Raw genomic sequence first — 13,941 nt, forward strand, 5'->3', positions numbered from 1 at the left:
ACTTTGGTCTAGCCACGCTGGACCTGTGTAGATTGGCATGCTGTTTGCACAGCAAAATACGTCCTCTTAAAAAGAAAAGACAGAGGAGCCTCATGGCCCCAAGAGGTTATGAGGGGTCATTAGCAGGATATGCATTAGCAAGGAGAACCAGGTGCAAACTTAGGCCGGCAGGGTTGCTGCAGATAGGCAAGAAGCACAATGGTTATTCTCTAGATGCTATGCATAGATAGCTGACACCACGCTTCCTCAAATGCTAATGATTGTTAAATGCCTAAAGGTCAGAATAAAAGCTTAATCAGCAACTGGCTATGTGACTTTTAAAATAACTTAAAAAAAACCCCTATATCCTGAATTTACAATCCCCTTCTCACTTGACATAATCCTCAAGAGCACAATAAAAGCAGTGTGGTTTCTTGAGGTGGTGCTCTTGGTCCCTGAGACCTTGAGTCCCCTGGTTCCCATCTTTACTTAAGTGTCTCTGTGTCTTGTCTTATGTTAACTTTTTTCCTTAAGTTTCACAGCACCCATTCTTCAGCCTCATCCTGCTGAGCTGGTCTCGGCATCTAATATATACCTATATTCTTATTTCTTTTTAATTTTTCATCAATTTTTCTCTTGGGATGACATATTTCTAACTCTTAAATCAGTAGAAAATCTCTTGAAAACAAGATTTGATCTGAGATGCTAAATTGTGAAAAGTCATTTTGTTCCAGGAGAACAGGAGCTTTATCATACCTCCTTCCTGCTGGAATAAACGGAAGAGTTCCATCTACTGGGCATGCCTGTGCTAGGCTTCAGATACAGCTACTCCCTTTTTTCTTTCTTTCCTATTTTAACAAACTTCCGACAACAAAGCATACAACACTTTGTGATGATAAATATAGTAGTTGCCACACAGGCCAGTAGAAACCCAATCACATCCAGAGAGTGGTACTGGTACCAGGTGAGGTCATGGGCTGCTGGCCGCAGGTGCTTGGCTCCTTTGTGGCGCATGACAAACTCAATCCAGAAGACTGCTCGGTCCAGGGGCTTTACAGGTTGATCATGTTGAATGGTTGATAACCACATTGCATTCTCTTTGTAGCTAGATGAAAAGAAAACAGACTTCAACTTATAGAATTAAGAAGAGAAGATAAATATGTGAAATTTTCATGCAGATAATAAAAATGAGTGCCACATAGAGTGGAAGAAAAATAGATTATTTTCCTCAGAGATGATTATAGAGATCTTGGCTTATGGGCTAGAATTTGTTAAATGTGTAGCATTTCAAGTTATGAAGAAAAGAGAGGAGATGAGTGAGGAGAAACACTTATAATCTAAAAAATGGAATGAGTTAAGAAGTCCCAAAGGCAAAAACGAAAGAAAGAAAGGAAGAAAAGAAATATATGATTTGAGTGTTCAAAGCTTGAGTTATCCATTAATGAATTGTTAATAGATCTGGTGGACAAATTTTTTTTTTTTTTTTGGTCTTTTTAGGGCTGCACCCACAGCATATGGAAATTCCCAGGCTAAGGGTCGAATTGGAGCTATAGATGCTGGCCTATATCACAACCACAGCAATGCGGGATCTGAGCTGCATTTGCAACCTACACCACAACTCATGGCAATGCCAGATACTTAAGTTACAAAGCAAGGCCAGAGATTGAACTTGCATCCTCATGGACGCTAGTCAGATTTGTTTCTGCTGAGCCATGATGGGTACTCTGAGTTTTAAAATACTATCCTGGAGTTCCCGTCGTGGCGCAGTGGTTAACGAATCGGACTAGGAACCATGAGGTTGCGGGTTCGGTCCCTGCCCTTGCTCAGTGGGTTAACGATCCGGCGTTGCCGTGAGCTGTGGTGTAGGTTGCAGACGCGGCTCGGATCCCGCATTGCTGTGGCTCTGGCATAGGCCGGTGGCTACAGCTCCGATTGGACCCCTAGCCTGGGAATCTCCATATGCCGCGGGAGCGGCCCGAGACCAAGAAATAGCAAAAAAAAAAAAAAGACCAAAAAAAAAATACTATCCTAATCCAGAGATAGGAGGTAAATCCATAGTGAAGTTTAGATATAAGTCTAGGAAGCAATGGTCAAGAGTTGGTGTTGACCTTATCCTTGTGACGTGATGGTTAAAAGTGTGAAAGTGAATTGCCTTGGTTTGAATCTTGACTCTGACACTTACCTTACTGCCTGCCTGTATTTTCTATTCATCAGTTTTTGATGCTAAATGGCATGGCTAAGACTAGTATCTTATCTGCCTCTTTTGAGGGGTAATATATTGATTCTTAGAAGTATTAGTAGCATATAGCAGATATTCAGTAAATGTTTGCTAGTATTGTTGTTATTTTAGAATTTGGAGTGTGCCTCAAGTTTTCCCTTTCAGGCATTGCAATTACATTTGTTTCTATGGTAAAAATGATGATGGACTAGCAGGCAAGGTATAAGGAAGAATAAAGAGTTATGGCTCATGGACTCTGAATCATAAAGTGCTGAGGCATGGCACCCATAGCAATAACAATGGAGGTAAACTTAATTCCTGTTCTGTAAAAGTCACAGGGGGAGCACTGGAATTTTGAAAGAAGGGCTGTAATCTGGAAACATTTTTTGTTGTACAGTAGGAAAGACTATAATGAAAAAGTTATTAATATGTGCGAAGGACTTTGTAAAATGTGTAGCATATGGTAAACATTCAGTGTATATTGGCTAATAAATGAACTTCATTTTTTGAAACCAGCTTTACATTATTAAAAATTTTTAAATGTAGGAGTTCCTGTTGTGGCACAGCGGAAACAAATCCGACTGGTAACCATGAGGTGGCAGGTTCGATCCCTGGCCTTGCTCAGTGGGTTAAGGATCCTGTGTTGCCATGAGCTATGGTGTAGGTCGCAGACGTGGCTTGGATCTGACGTTGCTGTGGCTGTGGTGTAGGCCAGCAACTGTAACTCTGATTGGACCCCTAGCCTGGGAACCTTCATATGTCATGGGTGTGGCCCTAAAAAGCAAAACAATAAATAAATAAATAAAAATAAAAATCTATAAAGAGGGAGTTCCCATTGTGTCTCAGCGGTAATGGACCTGACTAGTAACCATGAGGATGCAGGTTCAATTCCTAGGCCTCGCTCATTGGGTTAAGGATCTGGTGTTGCTGTGAACTGTGGTGTAACCTGGCAGCTACAGCTCCAATTTGACCCCTAGCCTGGGAACTTCCATATGTCTCAAATGCAGCCCCAAAAAGCAAAAAAAAAAAAAAAAGTATAATGATATTACAGAGATTTATTTTTACATAAAACTACCAAACAAAAAGATATATGGCTTAAAAAAGAAGAAACTCTTCTTACAGTGTTCATTTAGGATAATGATTGTGCTAAAATTAAAATTAAATAGCACCTTTTTAAAAACACAAATTCCCATTGTGCTATTATTACCAATATAGTCTCAAAATATTTTCTTTCCAAAGTCATTATGAATTGAAGGGGGAAAATATATACATCATACTTATGATTTTAATAGTAATATTTTAACCGATCTCAATAGCGTTCATTCTTAATGAAATGATTTGAAAGTCAAATGTTTCTGGTTTTAGGATATTTGCCTTTTATTTTATTTATTTTTTTGTTTTTTAGGGCCGCACCCATGGCATATGGAAATTCCCAGCTAGGGGTCTAATCAGAGTTATAGCTGCCGGCCTACATCACAGCCACAGCCTTGTGGGATCCAAGCCGCATCTGTAGCCTACACTATAGCTCACAGCAAGGCCAGATCCTTAACCCACTGAGCGAGGCCAGGGATTGAACCCACAACCTCATAGTTCCTAGTTGGATCCATTTTTACTGTGCCATGACGGGAACCTCTAGAATGTTTGCCTTTTATATAGGAATATCCCAACATGTCTCTTCCAAGTGAATTACTTTTTGATTTTAGAATTCTTTCAATTAAGACAAAAGCTAGTACAACCAAGGGCACTAAGGATGTACTAACACTTATAAATAGTCTCTACATTGTTGTAATTCAGTATATTAGAAAGATCTAGATGTTTACCTTTTATCACTGATGGGGTCAAAATATTAGCACAGAAAACTTGGAAAGTTATAAATGTAACGGGAATTTGAGATTGATTATGTCAAAAATAAAACCATCTTAGAAGAGTTTAAAACATGAGGAGTTTACATGTTAAAAGTTATAAGTGTGCAAATAGGTACTCTTTTAACATTCATTGTTCCCCACTTTAACTTTGTTCTCCGTGCTTCTGTTTAATCCTAATGTTACCATTTCAGTGATTCTTCATTCTAATGATTAGCTCTTTCAAAATTTCTCCAGTATCTTTAAACCTCTGACAAACCTTTCTCTAAAATCACTAGAAAATACTTTTTTTTTTTTTTTTTTGCTTTTTAGGGCTACACCCATGGCATATGAAAGTTCCCAGGCTAGGGGTCGATGTAACTACAGGTAACTATGTAGGCCACAGCCACAACAATGCCAGATCCAAGTCATTCTGTGACCTATATCACAGCCCATGGTAATGCTGGATCCCCCACCCATTGAGAGAGGCCAGGGATTGAACCTGCATCCTGTTGGATACTAGTTGGATTTGTTTGTACTGCGCCACAATGGGAACTACCTGGAAACTACTTAATGTCACCCTCACAATAGGTTGTTGAATGTTTTCAAAGTGTTGTGCAAGTCCCCTCATTGGGTTTATGTCAAAATTTACTGCTGCTTCCATATGAGAACAACTCTAGAAACAGTATCAAATAAAAAAAATTATACTCACGAAGGATTATTAATGACTTGCTTCAAGGCATTGACCAAATCCGTTCTTGACATTTTTTCCAAGTCCAATCTGACAGCCGCTCCCTTGGCTGTCATGTGAGCGATGTTATCAGGCTGATCAGCAAACAGGGGAATGCCCACCATAGGGACCCCATGGTAGATGGCCTCATAAATGCCATTGGTGCCACCATGAGTTATAAAAGCCTTGGTTTTGGGATGACCTAGGATTGAGTGAATTTCAAGAAAAGTATTAATTTTAAGTCTTAGAAATGAAATAAGCAATAGGCATTAAAAGACACTGAAAGAAGCAGCGTCTTTTAGATGACATGATTATACCCATGAATCTGCATTTAAATTGCTTTCAAAACTCAGTGCAAGAAACCCTTTGGTCTGCTGGAGAGGTCAGTGAAGACCATATGAAAGAAATGCTGTGTAAGTTGACTTCACAAATGAACTCAAGATTGGTAGGTGAACAAATTTAAAGAATATTCTGGGTAGAAGAAACCACATCATAAGAAAACAGGGAAAAACATGTCAGAAATATATACTCTTTTTTTTTTTTTTTTTTTTTGGTCTGTGCCCATGGCATGCGGAAGTTCTCTGGCCAGAGTTGGAACCCAAGCCATAGCAGTAAAAACACTGAATCCTTAACTGCTGGGCCACCAGGGAACTCCCAGAAACATATACTCTTAAAGAAAAGGTGAAGTCGTTTAGTCTGACAGGAAGGGTATCAATACAATCGGAGGGGTAAAGGTGGTGGTGCTGGAAACAGGAAGGAAAAGCTACATTGTATCATGGAATGTGTAGTCCTTTCAAGATAAAGATTGTGAATTTTTTTCTATAGAAGATGGAGAGCCAGTATTAATAACAGAGGAGCTGTTATTTTTTATTAGCATTTAAAATATCTCACAGAGGGAAAACGATTATTGTTAAGTAGAGAATTCAGAGACAGAACACCAATACTAAAATTCTTTAAAATTTCACCAGGAGAGGCCTTCCCATTATGGCTCAGCAGAAACGAATCTGACTAGCATCCATGAGGATGCAGGTTGGAATCCCTGGCCTTGTTCAGTGAGTTAAGGATCTGGCATTGCCATGAGAGGTCATGTAGGTCCAGACGTGGCTTGGATTCTGCATAGCTGTGGTGTAGGCCAGCAGCTATAGCTCCAATTTGAACCCTAGGCTGGGAAGCTCCACATGCCTCAGGATCAGCCATAAAAAGACCAAAAAAAAAAAAATTCGCTAGAAGTAACTACAGATCAAGTAAAGATATTTGTTTCTAGCCCTAAGGGACCTGACTGTGTCTAATAAAATTCCAACTGTTACATTTTCTTCACTTAGGGTTGGAAATAATAAAGGAATAGAGTTTTTTTAAGTGTTGCAATAATAAATACTCAATAAGATTGTTTCCTTTTGAAGTATTATCACTTCACTCAGCTGTTATTCATATTTTCAGTATTTGTTCTGCCAGCTCTTACCAAGAAGGTCATTCTGGGGCATCCACTTATACAACCGAGTATTAGATCCTAAGGTATCTGGTTTCTTGCCATCGTACCTCCACAGAACCTGATAGGATAAAGAAATCTCTTATTCTATGAGTTGAACTTCAAAGTTATAATGTTAGAATTCTGTGAGAGTTCCTGCCATGGTGCAATGGAAACTAATCCGACTAGGAACCATGAGGTTGCTGGTTCCATCCCTGGCCTCACTCAGTGGGTTAAGGATTCGGTGTTGCCATGAGCTGTGGTGTAGGTTGCAGACTCAGCTTGGATCTGGCATTGCTGTGGCTGTGGGCAGGCTGGCAGCGATAGCTCCGATTCGATCCCTAGCCTGGGAACCTCCATATGCTGCCAGCGTGGCCCTAAAAAGAAAAAAAAGAATTTACTGTTCCTGTAAACTGTGGTGTAGGTTGCAGATGTGGATCCAATTCAATCTCTGGCCTGGGAAATTCCATATGCTGCAGGTGCAGCTGTAACAAGAAAAAAAAAAAGTAGTTTACAAATATCCAAAGACCCCAGGTGTATTTTATATATTAGAGAATAATTTGCTGCTATATTTTATGGAAAAGGAGGCAGCTGAACCTCTTCCATGCTCGTCTTCCTCACGCTTGACTCCTTCTTACTGTCCCTCCCCCTTCCTCAATGAGGAGGGGTACTCTGAAGGGTTAGCAGCAGAGTTCATTAAGGGCCAGACTTTACAATGCACAGGGTTCACTTTAAGGGCAAGCCCCCAGCTTGACCTTTTCTCTTTTGTCTTCCTGCTTCAGACAGGAAGGACCCAGTCAGATAGGGGAGGCCGAGGTTTCTCTTTCACTGTGGCTGCAGGGGTATCTGGAAGCAGCTCGTAAGCACTGGCCATCCTTTCTCTGAATAGCACCCTGACAACCACCCTGAATGGGTCTTTTCCAAAACTTAAGGAAGTAGAAAATCCAGGAGTAGTTAGTAAGTACAAACTGCATGTTGTATTCTGGACTTTCATCAGTATTGCTTAACATTATTGCACATTTATCTATTGTTAAAATTTCACTTTTGAGAACATTTGTATGTGTACCATGTCCTCAGAATTCCTTCAAGGAAAAGGAGCAAATGATAAGGCAAAATTTGGGATTTCTTTACCTGTCCACAATCCTATTATAATACCAAAATTTACAATGCATCTCTTAAATATATTTCTTTCTTTTTTTTTCTTTTTTCTTTTTTTTTTTTTTTTTTGGTTTTCCTGGCCACATCCGGGGCATATGGAAGTTCCTAGGCTAGGGATCTAATCAGAACTGTTGCCACTGGCCTACGCCACAGCCACAGCAATGCCAGATCCGAGCCACGTTTGTGACCTACACCACAGCTCACAGCAACACTGGATCCTTAACCCACTGAGTGAGGCTAGGGATTGAACCCTCAACCTCATGGTTCCTAGTTGGATTAGTTTCCACTGCACTATGAATATATTTCTTTTTGATTAAAACTTAATCCAAAATTATTGTCAATCAAAGACACTTTCTGAGAGTTCCCACTGTGGCTCAGTGGGTTAAGGACCCAACTTTGTCTCCGTGAAGATATAGGTTCAGTCCCTGGCATCGCTTAGTGGATTAAGGATCCAGCATTGCTGCCAGCTGTGGTGTAGGTCAAAGATGCTGCTTGGATCCAATGTTGCCATGGCTGCAGCATTGGCTTCAGCTGCAGCAGGGATTCGCCCCCTAGCCTGAAACTTCTATATGCCACAGATGTGGCTGTTAAAAAAAAAAAAAAAAAAGACAGTCCCTGTATAGCACCTGCCATGTACATGCCATGTATATTTTGGCTTTATATCTGAGATATGATATATCTGAGATACAAAGTTCCTGTCGTGGCTCAGTGGTTAATGAACCAGACTAGGATCCATGAGGACGCAGGTTCAATCCCTGACCTTACTCAGTGGGTTAAGGATCTGGTGTTGGCGAGAACTGTGGTATAAGTTACACTCGTGGCTCGGATCTGGCGTTTCTGTGGTGTAGGCTGGCAGCTACAGCTCCGATTTGACCCCTAGTCTGGGAAGCTCCATATGCCACAGGTGTGGCCCTAAAAACAAAAAGAAATAATAATAATTAAAAAAACATAAAAATAAATATATCTGAGATGTATTGGAGCTATCATAATAGTTTATCTTTCTTGCATGATATGTCTGTAGTCATATCTTTCAAAGAATGTGTCTCCTTAGGTAGTTGTCCACTACAAGTTACTACCTTTTGTGGAATCTGGGCAAGGGCTGATGCAATCGTATTGGCTCTTTCTTCTGTCAGGTTACTGATCATTGACCCCAAAGTAAACACCACAATACCATGTTCTCCAGAGCTCTGAACAAACTCTTCAATTTCCTGCGAAAGAAGAATTTGTACCTTCACAAAAGAGCAATAGCATAATAAACATTACCGAAAGGATTGCTACAAACAACTAAGAGAGAGAATCTGATATTGTCAGGAATTCTAAAAGTGGTGGCATTAAAAATGTGGTAAAATACAGATAAAATTTACCACCTCAACCATTCCTAAGTGTCTTCACAGTGTGCAACCAATTTCCTGAACTTTTTCATCTGAAAAACTGGAAGTCTGTGCCCACTAAGAAACTCCATTGTCCTCTTTTCCCAGGCCCTGGCTAGCTTCTTTCTGCTCCATGTTTCTACACATTTGACTTGTCCGGATACCTCATGTAAGTGGAGTTGTACAGTATTTTTCCTTTTTGTCACTGGCTTATTTCAGTTAGTGTGAGTTTCATCAATGCTGTGTCATGTGTCAGAATTTCCTTTTAAATATTTCATTGATTAAAAACATGAAATAGTTGGCCAAAGATTATTTGCTAAATATTTTTGTCTTAACTATAAAACCGATCATATCAATTTAAAACAGTAGATTCTTGCTTTCCTTCATAAGGAATACACTAGAGAGAAACTTAAGAAAATTCTTTGTAATTTTAAACTCTGTGGGGTCATCAGATTCAAGTAGTAGAAATTATTGGCTCTTTAGTATATGTGTAGAATTTATGATACTTATATATGCATTGTCCAGTTTCTCTGTGTTCATTCTGTCAGGCAGCTATGACCTCTGTTCTCAAGGTCTCAGTAAAGCTCTTAAGGGAACTTTACTGAGGTTTGCTGTAGAGTTGGTGTGGGCAGAAAATACCTGTCCTATTAGACTAAGCTGTGTCTTTTATGCTATAAGATGTAAACCCCTGGGATTTCAAATGAGGAATGGTTTAAATGCTGATGTGAAAGCTAGGTAATGCTGTATTTGGCTGCAGAAACTGTTAGGACCTACATTTATGTTTTTGAAGGAACAATGGTATTCTTTTTAGCTATAGAGCACTGGTGAATAGCCTCAGTCCTTGGAAAGAATTTTAGCATTTCATGTCACTCATCTGATTGTCAAAACCTTAGAAAATTCATAACACTAAAAATTTTTAAATTAAATATATTTTTTGTTATATTTAATTTAAATTAGCTTTTATTAAATTGATTACTTTTTACTAACTAAAATTTTTTAAATTAAAAAAACTCGTGAAATTTACCTATAAACCGCTCCAGGGGATATCTACTCCCCAGGACTTTGCCAGAGAATATAATCTTAATTTGTTGGAAAGCCAGTTCCTATTCAATTAGGAAATAATTCAAGTGACTGCCACATATTGAGTTATTGATAGTATGTAATACTTAAGAAAATAACAAAAATGACAATAGTTAATTTTTCCTCTGGGTTGCTGAGTATGTGCCAGAGACATTTTGGGTGTTTCATATGTGCTAAAGGAATTTTTTCCCCAAAACTATATGAGCCTGGTACTATTAGTATAAGAGTTAGTCATATCTCTTGAACATAATAGTTTAGTTTTCCATCATTGTTCCCTGTATTTCACAGCAACTTGCTCAATAGTGACCCTTTGCACTCTTGCCCCTTTACAATCCAACCTGGAGATGTCATATCTTTTTTTTTTTTTTTTAAAGACAATGTGATCACGTCTCTCCATTTCTTAACCCTCTTAATTTTCTCTCTAATGCTTCTGTAGATATTTCAAACTCCTTATAATTCTCTGTCCCCCAAAACCTCTCGAGTATCATCAGCCTCTTTTCTTAGCTTCCTCCTATTGAGACTAAACTTGCATGTCTTAAGAACTGTCATTACTACTCTACCCGCTTTTCTTTTCCTCTAACCCTGCCCTATCCCTTTTTCTTATTCCTTCACATCCTTCAGATCTCACCTTGATTATCGATGCTTTAGAGATGCTTTCTATGATTCTCATGGATGTTTCCTTAGCATTGTGGTCTTCCCTTTTTATAACATTTAAAAAAAAATTTTTTTTTGTCTTTTTGCTATTTCTTGGGCCGCTCCCACGGCATATGGAGGTTCCCAGGCTAGGGGTTGAGTCGGAGCTGTAGCCACCTGCCTACGCCAGAGCCACAGCAACGCGGGATCCGAGCCTCATCTGCAACCTACACCACAGCTCACGGCAACGCCAGATCGTTAACCCACTGAGCAAGGGCAGGGACCGAACCCACAACCTCATGGTTCCGAGTCAGATTCGTTAACCACTGCGCCACGACGGGAACTCCATAACACTTTTTTTAAAAAATAATGATTTCACACACTTTTTATGACTTGCTTAATATTCTGTCTTTCCAGGTGGAGTGTCAGGTGGCAGAAACGGTGTCTATACTATTTCTCTGCATATTAGCACTTACTTCTAGAATATGATAGTCACTTTATAATTATCCTTTAAATAAAGGCCTGATGCCTTATCATGTGTTGAATAAGGAAGTTCATAATTTCTTAAAGTCTTCTAGGTGTGTCATCTTATTCTGTAGTGATAATGAAATTCAGATATCTGTGTAGGTATAGAAATATATGAGTTTCTAATTGATAGTTCACTTATCCAGCTTCCCACACATTTCTCACTATAATTAGACATTCTAAATAAAGAAGGAAGAATTATTCTTATTGAAAATACAAAATAAACAAAGCACAACAAACAGGAACCAGTTACCTTAGGCAGGGGTTTGGCAGGTTTGCAGTGGAGGCCTCCAACAAACTCAAAATTTGGTAGCAGTGGACGAGAAAATTCAAAATCCCAGTAGGTTCTAATGAGCCACATTTCAGCTTTCCCTACTGTCTCTACTAATGTAGTGGGTCTTCCTGAAAGGAAAAGAAAAAAGAAAAACAATAACAAAAGTTAGATTAAATCAGAATATAGTCATGTGAATATATTAGGTAATTTTTGGAAAGGAGCTCGAAATGATGCAGCGAAAGATTCTTGCAAATGTTTTTTCTTTGATAAAAGAAATATATAGATATATATGTATTTATATATACAATGTGATATGTTATGATATAACATACTAACATAGAAACTGAGCTACACAAGTAGCAATAATTTCTAAACTCTATCTAGATTCTTACTATATAATATGTAACTCTTTAATATACATATCCTCATTTATGAAGATTTCTAGTGATTTCTTTAAATTACAAAAGAACTTTAGTAAGATGGTTATATAATTGCTTGGCGAAATCCCAAGTGCTTCAAATTGTGGTTAATTATTTCCTGAGCTGTTCTATACTGGTAATGGACCACAGAGTTCTACCTTATCCTATAATTTAAGTGTTTCTATAATACTTACAAGATTGATGGATCATTTTATATATCCCTTTCATCATTTCACTTACAGGAGACCAGTTCCTATGATTTATATACAAACTCATCTTCCAAAGCACTAGGAAAGTTAGGACTTCATGTCACCCACTAAGAACATGGCTTACCTAGTGTTTCACTGTAAAATTGATTCCACTTCTTCTCATTAAGTATCCGGAACCAAAAGTCAAAATAAAGTACATATATCATATTTTTTACCCTCTCCATGAATGTCATGTGATCACTTAGTTCTGACATAATAACTGGTACATAGGATGGTGGAACTGGAAGTTTTCCACTGTACTTCTCAAAAAAATAGCCAGGAGAGAAGCGGAAGCTGTACACCAGAGGTATGTTCAGTATCTCAGCCACCAGCTCACCACAAGGTCCGATGGCATCTGCAAGAACCACATCAAACTTTGATTTCTGTAGTTTTGTCATAAGTTTGTTGTTCGAAACCGCTTCTTTACAGATCTGCATAGTAATATCAGAAAGTTCCCAAAAGAGACTTTCCACTGTTGAAAAATATGTCCAAAATGAATCTTTTGCCATGTTTGTCCATAGATCAAGAAAACGCTTTAAGACATTCTCAAAATCATCTTTAGTTACAGATGCAGGGAAACTCTCAAATTTAATAGTAGGTGATTTGTTGGGATCAACAAGAATGGCAGCTGGAGATACGAGAACAGTCACCTCATGACCCCTGGTAACAAGTTCATCCAGAATTGTCTTCATATTCATCCAGTGACTATATTCCAGTGGCCACACCAGCACCTTTCCACACCTCCCAGAGCTAAAGTAGCAGATCAGCTGTAGCAGCAGAAGTGAGAGCCATTTCAGAGACATCTTGGTTATATTCAATACCTTTAAAAAAAAATTACTGTCTGCTTTTGCCACTGCTCATGTTTATATTCAAGGAAAATCAATCAGGAAGTTAAATTATAACTCCTACACCTCAGGTAAATATATGAATAGTCAGCAGCTGTGGCAAGAAACTGAAAGGGCAAAGTGTAGAACACTTCATGTTTGTATAATATGGTTTTTTTTTTTTTTTTTTTTTGCTTTTTAGGGCCGCACCTGCAGCACATTGGAGGTTCCCAGGCTAGGAGTCAAGTTGGAACTGTAGCTGCTGGCCTATGCCACAGCAACATCAGATCCAAGCCATGTCTGCGACATACACCACAGTTCATGGCCACGCTGGATCCTTAACCCACTGACTGGGGCCAGGGATTGAACCTGCGTCTTCATGGATGCTGGTCAGATTCATTTCCGCTGTGCCATGATGGTAACTCCACCGTGTGTTTAATGTTTTATCTGTGCTTTCACCCATCTAAAATTCAGTGACATTGCACATGCAAATCAGCTATATTATGTCAGATAAGACTGGTGTAAAACAATAGCAAGTAAGAGGCCCCCTGTCTACAGCCTTCTTGACACACTATTAGAAATAAGGTGGCATCATCAAGACAGAAGGTTAGGAGGTTCCAAAGCTTTTATCCCCTACATAAAAAAAAAAAAAAAAAAAAACCACAACAAAACAAAACCAAAAACCAAAATAAATAAATAAATAAATAAGTGAACAATCCTCTTTCACTGTTGGTGGGAATGTAAATTAGTGCAACTATTGTGGAAAACAGTATGGAAGTTACTCAGAAAACTAAATATAGAACTACCACGTGATCCAGCAGTCCCACTCCTGGGCATATATCTGGGAAAACTTTCATTCAAGAAGATACATGCATCCCTGTGTTCATTGCAGCACTATTCACAGTAGCCAAGACATGGAAAGAACCTAAATGTTCCTCAGTAGATGAGTGGATTAAGAAGATTTAGTACATATACACAATAGAATACTACTCAGCCATAATAAGAATGAAATAATGCCATTTGCAGCAACATGGATGCATCTAGAGATTCTTATGCTTAGTGAAGTAAGTCAGAAAGAGAAAGACAAACGCCATATGATATCGCTTACATGTGAAATCTAAAATATGGCACAATGAATTTATCTACAAAACAGGAACAGACTCATGGACATAGAGAA

The 13,941-nt window shown here is 38.7% G+C and overlaps 1 protein-coding gene and 1 long non-coding RNA gene across 4 annotated transcripts; one reads left to right on the forward strand and one right to left on the reverse strand.

Moving 5' to 3' along the window:
• Window positions 1-804: 804 nt before the first annotated feature.
• Window positions 805-12,746, reverse strand: LOC125137949 (UDP-glucuronosyltransferase 2B31-like). 3 transcript variants are annotated; one of them, XM_047799135.1, is made up of 6 exons: window positions 12,026-12,746; window positions 11,253-11,401; window positions 8,468-8,599; window positions 6,228-6,315; window positions 4,751-4,970; window positions 805-1,084 (listed from the first exon to the last, which is right to left on the reverse strand). In XM_047799135.1, exons 1-6 carry the CDS (start codon window positions 12,741-12,743, stop codon window positions 805-807), a joined length of 1,587 nt encoding a protein of 528 aa, XP_047655091.1. In that variant the 5' UTR covers window positions 12,744-12,746. The 3 variants fall into 3 exon arrangements, with proteins under 3 accessions (XP_047655091.1, XP_047655090.1, XP_047655092.1); XM_047799134.1 differs by having other exon boundaries at window positions 12,278-12,743; XM_047799136.1 differs by lacking the exon at window positions 8,468-8,599.
• Window positions 7,093-10,946, forward strand: LOC125137950 (uncharacterized). The gene is made up of 3 exons (XR_007137542.1): window positions 7,093-7,190; window positions 8,870-8,930; window positions 10,892-10,946. It is a non-coding gene; the product is annotated as an uncharacterized LOC125137950 (long non-coding RNA).
• Window positions 12,747-13,941: the final 1,195 nt, after the last annotated feature.

The sequence above is a fragment of the Phacochoerus africanus genome, chromosome 10 (assembly GCF_016906955.1).
Source record: "Phacochoerus africanus isolate WHEZ1 chromosome 10, ROS_Pafr_v1, whole genome shotgun sequence".
In the NCBI taxonomy this organism is placed as follows: domain Eukaryota; kingdom Metazoa; phylum Chordata; class Mammalia; order Artiodactyla; family Suidae; genus Phacochoerus; species Phacochoerus africanus.